This window comes from Sorex fumeus, unplaced genomic scaffold, assembly GCF_029834395.1.
Source record: "Sorex fumeus unplaced genomic scaffold, SorFum_2.1 ptg000036l, whole genome shotgun sequence".
Classification (NCBI taxonomy): Eukaryota; Metazoa; Chordata; class Mammalia; order Eulipotyphla; family Soricidae; genus Sorex; species Sorex fumeus.
The window spans coordinates 11,046,134-11,066,394 of record NW_026606093.1 but is presented as its reverse complement, the minus strand read 5'-3'; the positions used below and the strand labels follow the sequence as shown (position 1 = coordinate 11,066,394).

At 38.5% G+C, this 20,261-nt stretch overlaps 1 protein-coding gene across 1 annotated transcript in view; it reads left to right on the top strand.

Moving 5' to 3' along the window:
• Positions 1-20,261, top strand: part of NELL2 (neural EGFL like 2) — a 457,184-nt gene that overhangs the window by 234,451 nt on the left and 202,472 nt on the right. The window contains exon 13 of the mRNA XM_056117742.1: positions 890-1,015. Coding sequence (XP_055973717.1) covers positions 890-1,015 — 126 coding nt within the window. The remainder of the gene's footprint in view (positions 1-889; positions 1,016-20,261) is intronic.

The window sequence follows — 20,261 nt, the reverse complement described above, 5'->3', positions numbered from 1 at the left end:
TTTTATAGTGTGGGTGACCTGACTGTATCCTATAATTAATCCACTTTTCTTAATAATAGACATAAAGGTAATTCTACTTTGTGAAGTCGCAGAACAAATTTGAGAAAATAACCTTCTGGAAGAGAGATACCTTGCTTGCTAAATTCAATAATGATCTTAATAGAGAATGCAATATAATGGTGAAATACATATAAATGATTTTTATTTCACACAGAAGGATTCTATAAAATTGTGATGATTTTATTGTCAACTTATATATTATTCTAAATTAGTGATAATGCCCACTACAGCCAACCCTTTAAAAGTCTTTAGACTCATAATTTGGTGTGTGAGTTTCTGTGAAATTCTTCAACATAATATCTTATTTTAGTGTTTGGAAGCTTCTCATATATGTCAGATTTCTAAATGCAATTCAATCTGTGTTTGGACACTAACTGCCATAGCTGTAATGCTACTCGCTTCTCTAACAAACTACATATTGTTGGCTTCAAATCCTTAAATTGAAATGATGATTGAGGCCTCTAATAATCTAAAGCAACTCTGTGTCTACATTTGATTTACCTTCTAAGCACAGTTAAATAAATGCAGCGTAGACTTTTACTGTTTTACCAATATATAAAAAACATTCTCAAGTTATGCTTAATATTATGATGCAACTTGAAACCTGGTTTAAACACCAGTAAGAACTGATAGGGTGGGGGTGGGGGGGTGCAAAACTCTTGGTTTCTTTTATTTAAACGTCAAACATTCCCAATAGAGGAGATTCTAAATAATGCATTTAAAAAATACTTTTTAATGAGTAACTATTGCCCTCTCCCTACAAAGGAAAATAGGGCCAATGTCGGACATTTGTTACTATTGAGCTCTTGACCTTGCTCTTTCTTCACAGATATTGATGAGTGTGCAGAAGGACGCCATTACTGCCGTGAGAATACCATGTGTGTCAACACACCAGGGTCCTTCATGTGTATCTGCAAAACTGGATACATAAGAATTGATGATTACTCATGTACAGGTGAGCAATGCCTATGTATCAAATAAGACTTTTAGTGTCTAAAATTTAAAAGTTAACTCTAACTTTAGTAAAGTAAGTCATTAATACTCCCTATGACAAAACCAACCATAGACCGTAAAGTACATTTTTATTTGTTGACAATTCTAACGATACTAAGGAAACTAGTACCAGCTTACTTTGGGCAAGTTTAATGCTACCTGTTATGGCAGTAAAGAAAAACTAAAGAATAAATTAATCTTATATCTAATTTTATACTTCATCATCTTTATATTTAAAATTTGTGTAGATTCTATGTCAAATATATGAAATAACCCCAGAACATTTCCTTTATGTGGCAATATATATATAATGAGTCATTATATAGTATAATATTTCATAAATATATTCTTAGAGTGCTAGGAATTAGGAATGTTAATGATCTACATACTTCTGGGATGTGCTATTGAAGAATCATATATGGAAGAATCTTATGTTGTTTTATGAAATATGACTTCCTTCCATACCCTTAAAATCCTCTTTATGAATGCAATCTTTCTATATCTGTCCCTCAATGCCTCTTTTGCAAACCACAGCACCCAAAAGGAGAGAGAGAACAAAAGGGAATGCCCTGCCACAGAGGCAGGGTGGGATGGGGGGATGGGGGGTGGGATGGATACTGGGACCCGTGGTGGTGGAAAATGGGCACTGGTGGAGGGATGGGTACTCGATCATTGTATAACTGAAACCCAAGCACAAAAATTTGTAAGTCTACAACTGTACCTCATGGTGTTTCACTAATAAAAATTTTTTAAAAAGGTGAACAGGTGAGCAAAAAAAAATCCTCTTTATGAATGTCTCATATTCCCGATGTTAAAATGTCTGAGATTGATCCTAGCATGAGATAACCTATTTCTATTATGAAGTAAAATGATGCTGGAAGATCACATGATTTGAGAAAATGTGTGTATAAGATAAATTCCTCTGGATATCTTTTTTCTTTCAATAGAACAAAAATGCTAAACAAGAGAGCACTTTAAAATATTCTATGTAGCCCAGTGATACGATAGATGCTCTTCTGTGTGAGATCCTGGGTCCAGGCTCCAGCACCACTATACAGTAGGATATTCATGCAGCTTTTAAACATCTTATCTTTTGATTATTAAAAATTTATTATATATAAATTTTATTACATAAATAATAATTAGGTTTTTACCAGGAAAAAGGTGCAGTAACACTCTATAGTAAGAGTATGAATTTATAAAAATTCCATTTTGCATTCATATTAGTGTGTCCTAAGTCTTTATCACAGTGGTGATACTGTATACTACTTGATAATTGTCATTTAGAGCTAAAGAAGTGTCCCTTAAATTAAGATATAGTTTATACATAAAAATTAAATGATATGTAGAAGTAATGAGATCTGACTTTTTGATTTGTAGAGAATGACTTAAGATACTCTAAAGATAGACATTATACTTACTGTTTCACCAATAAATAAAAAATATTCTCAAGTTATGCTTATTTTGTCTGTTAACCTTATTTTAGAGATATAGTTCAACATAGAAGGGAACATAAAGGAACAAATTTTGAAACCACTAATTGTTCTGATAGTCTAAAGTTTAGTGAGAAGAGGGATTGGTAAATTAGGAAAAAGAGAAACTATGGGAAGATTAGAATTGGATACTTTATTGTAAACTTAGTGTATAGTATATGCATGTTAATTTTTTATGTTGCACACATGAAATATATAATGTTAAAGTGACTTGCTATTTCAATAATAAGAAGAGCACATTTGAATACATGGAAAACAATGTACACAGTTTACTGAGTTCCAGTATAATTTTGTTACTTAGAATTTTCCCCTAAGATTCTAAAGATTCAATGATATAAATGAAATGCCTTTTTGTAGTAATTACAAGAAAGAACAAAAAGCATTTTAGGCAGAGCTATTCAGATCATCATTTGGGAGCCTAAGGGATTAGAGCCAAAATTTTTAAGATCTAGTAGATAAATGGAATGAACTTTCTTTGTGATGCAGCCTCATTTTATACTTCCTACATCAGTATTTTAATGCTTTCATTTACAAAAAAAAAAGAAATTTTCTTGCTCTTAATTTTTTATACATTAACTAGGTCTACAAATTTGAAATTCACCTTGCATAAGAGCGGATTTTCTAGGGAATATGATTGGATTTTATTGTAGTCCACAGTTCGATGATCATTGACAAAATGTTTCTTTATGTTAGTTATACAAGCTGAACACATATTCAGGCATGCTATAAAGGAAATGTTTAAGTTCTCCCTTGGAATATTTCATACATTTCTAATATTAGCAATGGGATCCCTCTTGTAGACTTTTGATATGGCTGAAAATATCTAGACTGTGCCTTTTCATGAGCTTTTGATCATTCCTGGCAAGCTCGGGGAATTACAGGGAATCAAACTCCTGTAGGTCACATGCAAGATAAGTGCCATATGCACTGTACTCTTTAGCCCAAAAGAATCCCTTTAAATCTCATTATAATTATAATAATATTATTTTTATCCTTTGAAGGAATATATAGGCATAGGAATTCTGCATAGACAGAAAAATTAATTTTCATAGTAAAGTCATAACTTTTTATTTATTCATTTTCAAATGATTTGAGTTGTATTTTCTTCATGATCTTAAAATTTTGCTGGTGAGAATCCTTGAAGAGAATTTAATCCAGTTTTCTTTCACAAATGAGGAAAGAGAAGCTCAGAAAGATTACCTTCCCCACAGACTTAGAGTTAGAGAGAGGCAAAATGGAGCCAAAGGATAAACTTCCTGTCCTAGCTCTTATAAGAATTACCATTTGTTTTATAATCACATAAAATAGTGGAAACGATTAATATTTCTATAATAATGTAAGCTTTGATGTGTATTATTTAATAAAGTATTTTCAAATTTCTTAGCTTCAACTACAAAAGGAAAAAAATTCTCTCTAGGTATTGAAATAATATTCTCAAATTAGAAGAAATAGAATTCACCATTTTATACTAAAAACTTGGACGTGTCATTTTCATAGATGATACAGCAGTTTTTTAAAGTGGCTGTAATTTTCCTTCAGTGTGTATATCTTTTTCTTATGTTCATAATCTCTCTTTTCATATCCTTTTCTGTTCTTATGGAAGAAAGCATATGTGTAGCTAAAAAGAGAGAGAGCAAGAGCAGAGAAGAGAGGCCAAAGAGGGGAGAGTATAAGGAAGAATAGGGAATGAATGGAGAAGGAAATTAATGGCAAAAAGTAGAGGAGACATTGAGAAAGGAAGAGGAAGGCAGTGTGTTTAATTTTTGTGACCCATGCTATTAGAAATCTACCCTTCAGAATTTCGGATTGCAAAAAGACTAACAATTTCTTGATTAATTCTCTAGGATAATCATCTTCATGATTCACTGACATAGGCACTAACTAAATTTGGATAAATCTTTCATATTATACGTCTTTTCGTTGGAAATTATGTAGTGAACAAAAAAGTAAAATGCATTTTAGAAACAAAATGGAATCAAGTATTTTAGAATTATTAAAGGATAAATGCATAATCAAAGATTACAAGTTTTAAGAAGAGGAACATTAGTTCTTGTGTGTGTGTGTGCGTGTGTGTATGTGTGTACATATCTAATGATTAGTTTATAATCTCACTGTTGTGCAGGCTTCCATGGAGGGAATAATATGGGAAGGCTGCATTAGGAGAAGTGATGGAAAATGGTTTTGTTTGGTTCAAGCAGTAAAGTGGTCCTTTAGGGCAGTGGTTATCACATGAGATATTTCATCACCTATGTGCTCAAGGTTATTTGACTAGAGAAATGTGTTGGGAGAAGTGTTTGGTTATTCATCACTTGGGGGAAGGAAGGTTGGTAAATGCGAAGGATGCTGGTATATACTCTAAAATATTATTAGATTAGCTATTCTCCTGAAGAAGTGTTTTATTTTTCTGGGAACTTTTCAACTTGTAACTTTTCTGAGGCTACTTCTGACTGAGTCGTTTATCTCCATTATACAGAAGACTCTCAAATAGAATAGCTTTTCATCTGACCTAAAAAGTCACAGTGCCTGATTGGGAAATTCTATCAAAACTGTTAGATGTGTACTTTTTTTTGATTTTTTTTAACTTTTTGAATTTCCTTTCAGCTCTGTATTGTGATGTTTCTCTCACATTTTATGATACCCAATATCTTCTTTCCCCCAAATTTATTTATTATATATTTTTTAAATTAAAAAAAAATGAGTTCCACACAGTTTTCCATCGCCAGTTTCATCATCAGTGTGCACTCCTCTCCGCCAAGACCCCAGTCTCTCTCCCACTCCCAATCTTCCTTTATGGTGACTGCCCACTCTATTTGTGAAACAATGTAGTTTTTGTTAAAATTTATTTACAGGAGCCGGAGCAATAGCACAGCGGGTAGGGCATTTGCTTTGCACGTGGCCAACCCGGGTTTGATCCCCGGCATCCCATATGGTCCCCCAGCACTGCCAGGAGTAATTCCTGAGTGCAGAATCAGGAGGAACCCCTGAGCATCACTGGGTGTGACCCAAAAAGCAAAAAAAAAAAAACACCAAAAAAAACCACCAAAAAACTTATTTATAAATATATGAGGAGGGAGAAAAACTGAACACAAGCTTCTCCAGAGTGGAAATAACTAAACAAGAAACATACAAGCAAAGGAGATACAAGTTCAAGGGAAAACACACAGGAAAAGCATGCCAAGGCGGGCTCTTTCTAGACTCTTCCAGCACCGGGACTTGCTACTTCCTTCCAGTATTGTAATATGTTCCCTTCCAGGACCCATACCCCCCACCCCACACCCTACCCTGTAGCAAGCTGAAGGCTAGTTCTTGAGTCTTTTGTTTCTACTACCTTTGGGCCCACCGCCCTGCCCTACTGTATTTCTTCATAGCCTTTATATGGCAGAGACCATTCTGTGTCTGTCCTTCTGTCTGACTAATTTCCCTGAGCGTGATACTCTTCAGATCCATCCACATAGCAGCAACTTGCATGACTTCATCTTTTCTAATTGCTTCATAATGTTGCAGTGTGTGTATGTACCAAAGATTTTTTTTTTAAGTCTAGTCATCTGTTTTGGGCATTTGTTTCCAGTTGTTTCCAGATTTTAGCTATCGTGAATAGTGCTGCAATGGACATAGAAATGTAGATATCTTTTCTGCATTGTGTCTTTGAGCCCATTGGGTAGACTTCAAAAAGTGGAATTGCTGTGTCTTCTGGAAGCCTCAATTGCTAAGTTTTTGAGAAGATGCAAATAAAAACAACAGTGAGAGAGGATCTCATGGCACAGAGACTGGCACACATCCAGAACGAGAGCATCAGCCAGTGTTGGCGTGGATGTGGGGGATGGGACCCTCAGTTCCTGCTGCTGTCAATGTCAGGTGGTAGTTATTTGGGGCCACAATCTGACATTCCTTGAAAAATCCTAATAGTCTCTTCTTATCTTTTGTGCAGAAATGGTAACATTCTTAGTAACATCCACTCCTATCAAGTTCTTTTTTCCCCTTTTTTCTTGTAAAAATCTGTTCTTCAATTAATTCAGACCTCAGGAGAGGGATTCCTTTATAACTTCAGAAGCACAGTTCTTTGGTTCCTGCTTAAGGTGCATTCTATTGATCCTAACTGCATCTGTATCACAGGACCCGGACGCTGGTATCAGTCTATCAGATGTCTTACAGAAGGTCTATGAAGTGTCTAAGCACTAGGAAAGAATTCTACTAGACTTTTGTTGTTAAAGACTCTTCACTGGTGTATTGCATGAACTTTCGCTTTGAACTTTCGCTTCTTAACATACTATTATAGCATTCTTTGCTTCTATTGTTTTCATTTTATGATACTATAATTGTACTGAATGATATTATAATGGTACTGAAGTTTTAACCCCTTATGTGGTCAATTTTTTTGTATCATCACTGTAATCCCCTTTTAAGACTTGTTTAGGAAAGTTGTGGACTTTAGTTTTCTTTGCTTTTCTTTGTTATTTCTGATTTCCTAGAACATTACTTAGTACTGGATACTTTTTTTTTTTTTCAGAATTTTTTTTTTATTTTGAAATTTTTTTTCCCTTTATTGTATTTTATTTTTTTTTAAAGTTGTAGATTTACAATTTTTTGTGCTTTGGTTTCAATTATACAATGATCAGATACCCATCCCTCCACCAGTGCCCATTTTCCACCACCATGGATAATATCCCTCCCACCCCCATCCCCCCATCCCCCCTGTCTCTGTGGCAGGGCAATCCCCTGTGTTCTCTCTCTCCTTTTGGGTGTTGTGGTCTGCAAAAGAGGCATTGAGTGGCAAACATGTTCAGTCCATAGTCTACTTTCGACATGCATCTCCCCTCCTGGGAGGATCCTCCAAACATCCTTTATTTGGTGCTCCCTTCTCTATCTGAACTGCCCTTTCCTCTAGGATGCCCGGCTGGCCTCTAAGTTATGGAGTAATCCTCCTGGTGCTGATCTCAGCTATTCTTGGGTATTAATCTCTTACTTTGTTACTTTATATCCCCCAGATGAATGCAATCTTTCTATGTCTATCCCTCTCTTTCTGACTCATTTCGCTTAGCATGATACTTTCCATATTGTACCACTTGTATGTAAATTTCATGACTTCATCTTTTCTAAGAGCTACATAGTACTCCATTGTGTAGATGTACCAAAGTTTCTTTAACCAGTCATCTGTTCTTGGGCACTCAGGTTTCTTCCAGTTTTTGGCTATTGTAAAGAGTGCTGCAATGAACAAACAAGTGCAGATGTCACTTCGACTATACATTTTTGCCTCTCTGGGATATATTCCCAGGAGTGGTATTGCTGGGTCAAATGGGAGCTCAATTTCTAATTTTTTGAGAATCGTCCATACTGTTTTCCAGAAGGGCTGAACCAGTGGACATTCCCACCAACAGTGAAGGAGTGTCCCTTTCTCGCCACATCCACGCCAGCATCGGTTGCTTTTGTTCTTTTGAATGTGGGCTAGTCTCTGAGGTGTGAGATGGTATCTCATTGTGGTTTTGATCTGCATCTCCCTGATGATTAATGATGTAGAGCATTTTCTCATGTGCTTTTTTGCCATTCGGATTTCTTCTTTGAGAAAGTTTCTGTTCATTTCATTGCCCCATTTTTGGATGGGGTTGGATGTTTTCTTCTTGTGGAGTTTAACCAGTATTTTGTATATCCTGGATATCAACCCCTTGTCGGATGTGTATTCGGCGAATATCCTTTCCCATTCTGTAGACTGTCTTTGTATTTTGGTCACTGTTTCTTTGGAGGTGCAGAAGCTTCTTAGTTTAAGATAGTCCCATTTATCTATCTCTGTTTTCACTTGCTCGGCCAGTGGCGTGGCATCTTTGAAGATACCATTAGCTTCAATGTCATGGAGGGTTTTGCCAACTTTATCTTCAATGTACCTTATGGGTTTTGGTCTGATGTTGAGGTCTTTAATCCATTTTGATCTTACTTTTGTACATGGTGTTAGGCAGAGTTCTGAGCCTATTTTTTTTGCATGTAGCCGTCCAGTGATGCCAACACAATTTATTAAAGAGGCTTTCCTTACTCCACTTCACATTACTTGCACCTTTATCAAAGATTAGATGAGCATATGATTGAGGAGAGATGTCAGTGTATTCAACCCTGTTCCATTGGTCTGCAGTTCTGCCTTTGTTCCAGTACCATGCTGTTTTAATTATTACTGCTTTGTAGTACAGTTTGAAGTTCGGGAGGTTGATTCCTCCCATTTTCTTTTTCCCAAGAATTGCTTTAGCTATTCGTGGGGGCTTATTGTTCCATATAAATTTCAGGAGTGTTTGCTCCATTTCTTTGAAGAATATCATGGGTATCCTTATAGGGATTGCATTGAATTTATACAATGCTTTTGGTAGTATTGCCATTTTGACAATGTTAAGTCTCCCGACCCATGAGCAGGGGATATCTTTCCATTTCCTCATGTCCTCTTTTATTTCCTGAAGTAGCGTTTTGTAGTTTTCTTTGTACAGGTCCTTTACTTCCTTAGTTAAGCTGATTCCTAGGTACTTGATTTTCTGGGGCACAATTGTGAACGGGATTGTTTTTTTCATGTTGCTTTCTTCTCTCTCACTGTTTGCGTATAGGAAAGCCATGGACTTTTGGGTATTGATTTTATAACCTGCAACTTTACTATACGAGTCTATTGTTTCTAGGAGTTTTTTGGTGGAAGTTATTGGGTTCTCTAAGTAGAGTATCATATCATCTGCGAAGAGTGAGAGCTTGATTTCTTCCTTTCCTACCTGAATGCCCTTAATATCTTTTTCCTGCCTAATCGCTATTGCAAGTACTTCCAGTACTATGTTGAACAGCAGTGGAGAGAGTGGGCATCCCTGTCTCGTCCCTGATCTTAGAGGGAAGGCTCTCAGTTTTTCCCCATTGAGGATGATGCTTGCTGTAGGCTTGTGGTAGATGGCTTTAATTATGTTGAGGAAGGTCCCCTCTATACCCATTTTGGCTAGGGTTTTCATCATGAATGGGTGCTGGATCTTATCAAATGCTTTCTCTGCATCTATTGATATGATCATATGCTTTTTATCTTTTCTTTTGTTGATATGGTGGATTATGTTGATTGATTTCCGAATGTTAAACCATCCTTGCATCCCTGGGATGAATCCTACTTGGTCATGGTGTATGATCTTTTTGATGAGTAGTTGGATTCTATTTGCTAGTAGTTTGTTGAGGATCTTTGCATCTGTGTTCATCAGGGATATCGGCCTGTAATTCTCTTTCTTTGTGATATCTCTGTCTGCTTTTGGTATCAGTGTGATATTTGCTTCGTAGAAACTGTTCGGAAGTGTTTTTGATATTTCAATTTCGTGGAAAAGCTTAAAGAGCATCGGGAGTAAGTCCTCTTTAAAGATTTGGAAGAATTCACTAGTGAATCCATCCGGGCCAGGACTTTTGTGCTTGGGGAGACTTTTTATTACCATTTCAATTTCCTTGATGGTGATAGGTCTGTTCAGGTATTCCAGGTCTTCTTGGTTCAGCCTTGGGAGTCTGTAGGAGTCTAGGAATTTATCCATTTCCTCGAGGTTTTGATGTTCCGTGGCATAAAGCTTTTCAAAGTACTCCCTGAGGATCCTCTGAATTTCTGTGGTTTCTGTTGTAATGACCCCCTTTTCATTTCTGATTCGGTTTATTAGGGTTTTCTCTCTCCCTTTCTTTGTGAGTTTTGCTAGAGGCTTATCGATCTTGTTAATTTTCTCGAAGAACCAGCTTTTGGTTTCATTGATCTTTCGGATTGTTTTTTGGGTTTCCATCTCGTTAATCTCTGCTCTGAGTTTTATTATTTCCTTTCTCCTGTTCGGGTTGTGCTCCTTCTTTTGGTCCTTCTCCAAGCTCTTAAGCTGTGAGGTTAGGTTACTTATGTGTGCTCGCTCATCCTTCCTGAGGAATGCTTGTAGAGCTATAAACTTTCCTCTTAACACAGCCTTTGCTGTGTCCCATAAGTTTTGGTAACTCGTGTTCTCATTTTCATTCGTTTCTAGGAATCTTTTGATTTCCTCTTTGATTTCCTGTCTAATCCACTCGTTGTTCAATAGTGCACTGTTTAATTTCCAGGTGTTTGATTTAGTTTTCTGTTTTTGTGTGTGATTTACTTCTAATTTCAGCGCATTATGGTCTGAGAAGATTGTTGATACAATCTCTACCTTCTTAATTTTATGGAGGCATGTTTTGTGGCTCAGCATGTGGTCTATCTTGGAGAATGTTCCATGTACGCTTGAGAAGAATGTGTATTCAGCTTTTTGTGGATGAAGTGTCCTGTATATATCTACTAAGTCCCTTTCTTCCATTGTTTCCCTCAAATGAAGTATGTCCTTGCTAAGCTTGAGTCTGGTTGATCTATCAAGAGGTGACAAAGCAGTGTTGAAGTCTCCCACTAGTATTGTGTTGCTATTGATGTCTTTTTCCAAATCTATGAGTAGTTGTTTTAAGTACTTTGCTGGTCTCTCATTAGGTGCATATACATTTATTATTGTAAGTTCTTCCTGTTGTACAGATCCTTTGATCAATAAGAAATGGCCTTCACTGTCTCTTATGACCTTTCTCACTCTGAAATCGATGTGGTCTGATATAAGGATGGCTACCCCAGCTTTTTTATGGGAGCTGTTTGCCTGTAGGATTGTTTTCCAGCCTTTGACTCTGAGTCTGTGTTTGCTTTGACTATTGAGATGCGTTTCTTGCAGGCAACAGAATGTTGGGTTCAATTTTCTAATCCATCCTGCCACTCTATGTCTTTTAATTGGTGCGTTTAGCCCATTGACATTGAGAGAGATTATTGTTATGGGATTTTGTCCCATTGTTCTGTTAAAATTTGGTGTATTTGAGGGGCCTTTCTTGCCTTAAAGTAGCCCATTTAGTTCTTCTTGTAACCATGGTTTTGAGTCTATGAAGTTCCTGAGCTGTTGTTTGTCTGTGAAACTGTGTGTTGTTCCTTCTATTATGAATGAGAGTCTTGCTGGGAAAAGTATTTTGGGGGAGGCATTTATTTCATTGAGTTTTTTTACTATGTTCCACCACTGTTTTCGGGCCATGAGGGTTTCATCAGAGAAATCAGCTGTGAATTTTAAGGATGCTCCTTTGTAAGAGATTTCTTTCTTCGATCTTGCTGCTTTCAGAATTTTGTCTCTGTCTAAGGTTTTGGTCATTTTGATCAGAATGTGTCTTGGGGTATTTTTATTCGGATTTCTTCTAGCTGGTACCCTTCGGGCCTCCTGAATGTGGTCACAAGTTTTCTTCAGCTCTGGAAATGTTGTAGCAATGATTTCTTTGACAGTTTCTTCTTCATCGAGGTTTTCTTCCTGTACCTCTGGGACTCCAATAATTCTTATGTTACCCCTCTTGGCTTCATCACGATCTTCTCTTGCCATCTGTTCCCGAATTGTGAGTCTCTTTTCCATTTTCTGCTCTTTTCTGGAGAGTCTCTGAACTTCATCTTCGAGCTCACTGATTCTGTTCTCAGCAGCTGTTACTCTGCTGCTGAGGCCTTCCACTGAGCTTTTCAATTCGCCTACGAGATTTTTCAGGTCTGACATTTCTGATTGCATTTTCCTCATTTCTGCCTTCAGATCCTCTTGTCTTCTATTGGCATTGCTTTCCATTGTTTCTTTTAATTCCCTAAGCATCCTAAGTAGCTCCCTTCTGAATTCCTTGTCAGAGAGGTTGTCTAACACTACAGTACTGTTGGTGTCATCTGGGCTAGACTCTTCAATATGAAAGTTTGGTGGGCTTTTGCGTTGCTTTACCATTGTGAGAGGTGTGGTTTAGTCCTTCACGTTCACTGTTACTATTCTGCTTTGATATGCAGTGTGAGTTAAGATAGGCTTATGAGTTATTGGCTACTGTGTTTCTAGTGGCTGAGCTAAAATAGAGAAGTTTCCATCTAAGAAGTTAGCTTATGGTTCCTATGGCATATGTAGTGGGGCGGCCGCGGCTCCGAAAACAGTCCCTGGCACTAGGCGAGGAGTTGGGAAAGTCTCCTGTTTGGAATTGGAGCCGTTCAGCTTTGTTGCCCAGAGCTGGGCCTCTGTGCCCGTCCCACGCAGATCAGGGGTTGAAAACCGGCTGTCTAGGGGCTGTTTCTAGCTGCGCGTGCCCAGAGAGGGACCCGAGCCCTTGGGGGCGGGCTGTACCTGTTGGAATTGGAGCCGTTCAGCTTTGTTGCCCTGAGCTGGGCCTCTGTGCCCGTCCCACGCAGATCAGGGGTTGAAAACCGGCTGTCTAGGGGCTGTTTCTAGCTGCGCGTGCCCAGAGAGGGACCCGAGCCCTTGGGGGCGGGCTGTACCTGCTGGAATTGGAGCCGTTCAGCTTTGTTGCCCAGAGCTGGGCCTCTGTGCCCGTCCCACGCAGATCAGGGGTTGAAAACCGGCTGTCTAGGGGCTGTTTCTAGCTGCGCGTGCCCAGAGAGGGACCCGAACCCTTGGGGGCGGGCTGTACCTGTTGGAATTGGAGCCGTTCAGCTTTGTTGCCCAGAGCTGGGCCTCTGTGCCCGTCCCACGCAGATCAGGGGTTGAAAACCGGCTGTCTAGGGGCTGTTTCTAGCTGCGCGTGCCCAGAGAGGGACCCGAGCCCTTGGGGGCAGGCTGTACCTGTTGGAATTCTAGTGGATACTTTTTGAGAAACTCTAGCACTTCCTCTGCAAACCTGAAAAAGCTTCTTGGAGAGGATTTTATGTTCTCCCTAGGAAGGAAGTAATTCCAATGTTCTTGAGGGAGAGAGTTAATTGGGAGAGGCTGAAGCTAGAGGGGTGCATTCTGATCCATGTATCATGTATCATGACTGTTGAGTGGAGAATGTGCCCTCCAGAGAATCAGTAAGGCTGGACACTTCTCTTTTTTTTTAATTTTTAATTTTTAAAACTTTTAATTTTATTGAATCACCGTGAGTTAGTTAGCTTCTTGGAGAGGATTTCATGTTTGAGTTACAATCACACAATGATCAAACACCCACCCCTCCACCAGTGCACATTCCCCACCACCAATATCCCCAGTATAAACCCCCTTTCCCACCCTGCCACTGCCTCCATGTCAGACAATATTCCCCATACTCTCTCTCTCTCTACCTTTGGGCACTATGGATTGTGGTACAGACACTGAGAGGTTATCATTTTTGGTCCTTTTATCTACTTTCAGCACACATTGAGTAATCTCCCATTCCAACTGGTTCCTCAAGCCATCATTTTCTTAGTGATCCCTTCTCTATTCCAGCTGCCTTCTCCCCTTTGCTTATGAGGCAGGCGTCCAGCTATGGAGCAATCTACCTGTCCCGTGTATCTACTATCCTTAGGAAGGCTGGACCTTCTTAAGCAGGGCACAATTCATGAGCTCCTCTGCTTCTCTGTTGATTTGTTTCTTTTTTTTATTTTATTAGTGAATCACTGTGAGGTACAGTTACAGACTTACAAATGTTCGTGCTTGCGTTTCAGTCATACAGTGGTCGAGTACCCATCCCTCTGGCAATGCCCATTTTCCACCACCAATGGTTCCAGCATCTCTCCCATCACTCCCACCCTGTCCCCTGTCCCCTCTACCCCACCCTGCCTCCGTGGCAGGGCATTCCCTTTTGCTCTATCTCTCTCTCTCCTTTGGGGTGTTGTGGTTTGCAATAGAGGTATTAAGTGGCCATCATGTTTGGTCTATAGTCTGCTATCAGTGTGCATCTCCCATTTCAAGCGGATCTTCCTATCACCCTTTACTTGGTGGTCCCTTCTCTATCTGAGCTGCCTTTTCCCCCAGCATGTGAGGCCAGCTTCTGAGCTGTGGAGTAAACCTCCTGGTACTTGTCTCTACTATTCTTGGGTATTAGTCTCCCATTCTGTTACCTTATATTTCACAAATGAGTGCAATCTTTCTATGTCTGTCCCTCTTTTTCTGACTCATTTCACTTAGCATAATACTTTCCATGTTGATCCACCTATATGCAAATTTTGTTGATTTCATTTTATAAAGAAGCACAATCAGCAATCAGACAATCTTCCCAACTGGTCACTAGTCGTCATGATTATTTGAAAATCCTTTTGCATTTTATGAACAGCCACTTCCAGTTTTATTTCCTAGAATCAGTCTTGCTAATACATCATTAAATTATGGCATAATTTATAGAACAGGGGCTAGAGCAATAGCACAGCAGGTAGGGCATTTGCCTTGCATGTGGTCCACCCAGGTTTGATTCCCAGCATCCCATATGGTCCCCTGAGCACCGCCAGGGATAATTCCTGAATGCAGAGCCAAGAGTAACCCCTGTGCATTGCTGGCTGTGACCCAAAAAGCAAAAATAAATAAATAAATAAATAAAGTGATAATTCATAGAACATGAAAATTAGACAAATAAAAAAATTTAAATATTGTCCCTAACCCTGGCTGGCTGGCACAGCGGTACGGCATTTGCCTTAAAAGCAGCCAACATGGCCGACCCAAGTTCGATTCCTCTGCCCCTCTCGGAGAGCCCGGGAAGCTACCGAGAAGATCTCACACACACGGCAGAGCCTGGCAAGCTACTCGTGACGTATTCGATATGTCAAACACAGTAATAACAAGTCTCACGATGGAGACATTACTGGACCCACTCGAGCAAATCGATGAACAATGGGAGGACTGTGACCGTGACCGTGACCCTAACCCTAAAAATTTAAAATTGAAAATGTGGCCTTTGTGTTAAAATATGGATCTTTCTTCTTTTGTATTTTACTATATGTTGTTATTATGTTGTTGTTATACTTATAAACAATTGTTAATTATTCATTATAAGTATTGTAATTATTACTATGCATAATGTTACTCTTTTTAACATTATTGGTTTCTACTAAAAATAAGATTCTCACATGCTATAATTACTGTATTGATTAATTTGAAAACATGAACAGAATCAAAAACACAAAGTAAAATGCCAAGCTCCCAAATTTAAAGAATTAATAATAAATCTATAATGAAATAATATGATCAATGAAATATCTCTAAAACAGAAGTGACCAGACTTATTAGACTTTTGGCCCCTTTTCAAAAATATATATTTCAAAATTAAATGCATACATTTGAAATGTATGCTTCACATACATACCATTTAACATTCCTCAAGATGTCTGCCTTATTTAATTGAACAAAAAGAAAATACCCCCACAATTATACTGGCAATTACTCCTACTAACCTGGATTTTTCTAGAGCCCTGCTGTGTATACTTGGGGGAGGGCAGGAAGGAGTATCTCCTATTTTGGAAAAGACTACTCTAGAGGTGTGCTGCTTACTGTGTGCTTAATGCTTTGAAACAATGCTTTGAATATGGCCTACTTTTTCAAAAGTGAGAACACAAGGGAGCTGTCTGTGTTAGGAGACCAAGATGCTGTGTGTGCTGTTCTCTTCTAAGAAACGCCTGAACATGCTTACAATTAGCTGTTAGCTCAACATGGAACATGTTCAGGGAACAGAATTGCCTTTTAAGGTAAGAGACATGGAAAAGTATCTGTACTCTCTCAATATTTCAGTGAGTTAGGAAACTACAGCACCTTTAGTCTAGCTCTATCCAAGTTTGTCAGATTTTATGTGCTGTCTCTGTATAGTGTGTTAACCAGTATGACCTCCCGTCCAAACATGGTTGATCATTTATACACCCAAGGTCTTCTGTGCAGACTTATCAGAGCACGGAGATGAGGGGAACTGCCTCACTAGCCATGGATAGTCAGTAAACTCTAATTTATGTTTATCTTTAATGACTATTATTTGAGTTCTATTTGAGATTTTTATATAAAAAGCATAGAACTGAAATAAAAAGATTGTACATGCCAGGAGTGTAATGCTAGCAGTGTATTAGCAATAGACACCCGTGGAGGTTCAAGATATTGGAATTTGAGCCCCGCTGATGCTTTTCATTTCCTGCCTTGATTGTTGTTTTCTTCAATGAAAGTTTGACCTCTTTCTGCCTCTTCATTATCCAAGTGCCTCATGGAACAGAGAGTATCTTCTGTTGTGTATAAATAATCCTGCCATGAGTTTTGTGTTTTTGCTTTTGATTTTGCGTTTGTTGTGGTGGTTTCAGGAGCTGAGCATTCCATACCTAGTGTTGTGTTTGGGAGATATTTCCTGCATGGAACTTAAGATCACTCCAACCATGCTAGGAGGGGAGGACCCGGTGATGTCATATGAGGAGGACACGTGGGTCTCCAACACTCATTGCCCACCCTCTTTTATGATATCACTGTCTTGTACTGATACTTTTCTTCCTTCATAGTTTTCAAGTTCATATTCTCTCTCTCTCTCCTTGCTCTATATTACATAATAACTCTCTCCTTTGTGGGATTTAAGCTTGTATCAAACTTTGAATTTGAGTTCTTTCTCAGAATTAATTAGAAGTCTTGGTAATTTCCCTAATCTTTTCATCTCATTTTCTGCATTTTCAAAATGCAAGAATATTACAGATCACATATGTTCAGAGTGCTGGTCTGTGAGTGTCACCTTTATATCAGATAAAGATTGCGTGAGTGATCATGAAGAGCATGAAGTATGAGATTTTTTTTTTATAATTTATTTATTTATTGAATCACTGTGGGAAAAGTTACAGAGCTTTCGGGTTTAGGTCTCAGTCATGTAAATATCAAACACATTTCCCTTTACCAATACTTATTTTTAACCCTGAGCCCCAATAGACCCCCACCTCCCCCCACCCCTCCCAATTCTTGTGAGGCAGATGAGTTCTAGTTAATACTCTTTCTACTTTGACTAGATAGATTGTTTCAATAGAAGATGCACAATTATTGTTTAGAGTTTACGACCCACCCTTCACAATCAGATATGCTGAAACAGCGTTGTGAAATGATTTGCTTTCTACAACTTGGTTTAAGGCCGCGCGGTTTTGAATTTCTGCTATTTTACTTATTGACCCTGGAAGAATTTCTATTAAAAGTTAGATAGTTAAGAGATTGGTTTCTGTGCCCGTGCGGCCGCCATCTTTCTTTCCAGAGAGGAGCGGGCGGGCCGGTCAACGCCCTTTCCCCTCCGGGCAGGCTTGGTGGCGCTGTTTAACACATAATCCTTGATATAGTTGCAAAGTATAGTTCTCAGACAATTGAACAGATAAGATTAATATAAATGAATCATTATAGTACAGTGTCATAATTCTGTAAGAAAGAAAGACACTGGGAATTATGGCAAACCCAGAAGATGCAATGTGTAGTCTGGTTTCAGCCTGGATATGGAAAGGCATGACCAAGTGACATTTGAGAAGAAGTTTTTAAGGATGAGGACACATTTCAGGAGATGACATGAGAGAAGACATTTCAGAAAGAATAAAGAATAGGGACAAACATACAGGTATAATAACAACTTTAGTGAGAATGGAATATTCAGAGATAAAACAAGAACATTTGGTAGAAAATACTAAGATACTTTATGGTTTCTAAAAATTTCATTCAATGAACACTCTAACTGAGAAGTGAAATTTGAAGTGTCAGTACTTTGTTTTATTTTTTGTTTTATTTTTTTTGCAAAGTAGTTAGTTATTAATGTATGTATGTACCTCTCAGAGAGCCCTGCAAGCTACGAGATTACCCCACCCACAGGGGCAGAGTCTGGCAAACTACCCGTGGCATATTCGACATGCCAAAAACAGTAACTATAACAGGTCTCGTTCCCCTGACCCTGAAAGAGCCTCCAAACATTTGGAAAGATGAGTAAGGAGAGGCTGCTAAAATCTCAGGGCTGGGAGAAATAGAGACATTACTGGCACCTGCTTGAGTAAGTCCACAAATGGGATGACAGTGATACAGTGATACAGTTGATCATTAAAAAGATGAAACATAATAATTTATACAGGTCTGACATCAAGGTGATATAGAATATAAATTTCAAAAAATTGATTGCTTTGTCTGTATTATTGTGGTCTAATGAAAACTGATTTTAGAATCTTTCTTAAAATAAGCCATAATTATTAATTTATTCCCTGACATAGTTGTGTAAAAATAGCTTTGCACAAAATGTCTAATGAATGTAATGAAATACAGTATCAAAACAAATAACAATAAAAACAAGACAGAAAATGTTTCAGAAGTTCATACTCTCTCTTTTTTGCTCTATGTTGCATAATAATTGCATAATTCTCTCCTTTGTGGAATTTTAGCTTGTATCAGACTTTGGATTTGAGTTCTGTCCCAGAATTAATTAGAATTCTGTATAATTTCCCCAATCTTTTGATCTCATTTTCTTCATTTTCAAAATGCAATGATATTATTATCATATACATTGGTGAGAGGAAATAAGACAAGAATGATATGTGGAGCACAGTAAGAATTTAGTAAGTTATTATTGTTGTTATTTGTGATAGGCAGAATAATGGCTCTGCATTGATGTCCTAACTCCAGAAATTGAATGCCAGAGAGGATGTTTTTTCTTTTCCTTTTTGGTTTTTGGGTGTACAGACTTCCTCCTGGCTCTGTGCTCAGAGATGACTTTTGATAGGGCTTGGGGAACCATATGTCATGGAAAGCCAGCATCTGGGTCACGCAAGACAATTGCCTGCTGTGCTATCTCGCCAGCCCTTAAAAAGAACTTTATTTTTAAGGCTAACATATGGTATAACGAGATTATCTATGTTGTACACATGACAAGCATTATACCCCTCTACTATCTATGGCCCTAAATAATTTGTTATGGTATTAATAAGAAACTGATATAACTGGCAGTATTAGCTATGACTGTTGAAATGTCCAAGAATATATTTCAATGTATTTCTAATTTCCATTTCTTCTATTTGCTGAGCGCATCAAATAAATTCTAAATATTCTAGAGCAAGTTCAGTGTTTTGGGGGAGGGTTAGAAAGATAATCAAATAGGGGAGATGTAAATGCACAAAGACAGCCTTCAGGAAGAAGTTTGTCACTGGGTTTGTGGGAAATAAGAAAGGGAATGGAACGCTTTTATTTTATTTGGTTTTGGGGTCACATCCAGTGATGCTCAGGGATCATTCCTGGAGGGATTTGGGGGACCATATGCTATGCAAGAGATAGAATTTGGATTAGCTGCCTGCAAGGCACCTTACCTGCTGTCCTATCTCTCCAGCCCCAAGAAAACAATTAAGGACTCTTCAGATTATCGATAATTGCTTTGAATACGTTTTGGAAGGTTTTATTTATTTATTTTTTTGCCTTTTTGGTCACACCCAGCGATGCTCAGGGGTTACTCCTGGTTCATGCACTCAGGAACTACTCCTGGCCGTGCTCAGGGGACCATATGGAATGCTGGGGATCAAACCTGGGTCAGGCCGCGTGCAAGACAAATGCCCTACCCGCTGTGCTATCACTCCAGCCCACGTTTTGGAAGTTTTTTAATTCTTAAGAAATAGATTTGTTTTATTCACAGTAGTTTCTTCTGATATTTTTTATGATTGGGAGTTCCAGTGAGTTATTAAGGTTATTTTTCCTCTTGTTTGAGGGTACAGTGGATGGTGCTTGGAGGGTGCTTCCCATGGTGCTCAGGGGGCAGATGGCGCTAGCGCTGCAGGGCCAACCCAGAGCCCCTCATGCATGTGGAACACGTGCTCCAGCGCCCCCTGCCTCAAGTTTATTTCTGATGCTTGTTGTCTCATTTTTCCTCTTCTAGGAGAAGGGGTAGACGAGAGCAAGGTTGTTCATGATTTTATGCTCAGGGATCACTTGACAGACTTTGGGGACCATGTGTAGTCTGGGAATCAAACCTTGGTCAGCTGTCTACAATGCATGTGCCTCAGCCCTCATACTCTGT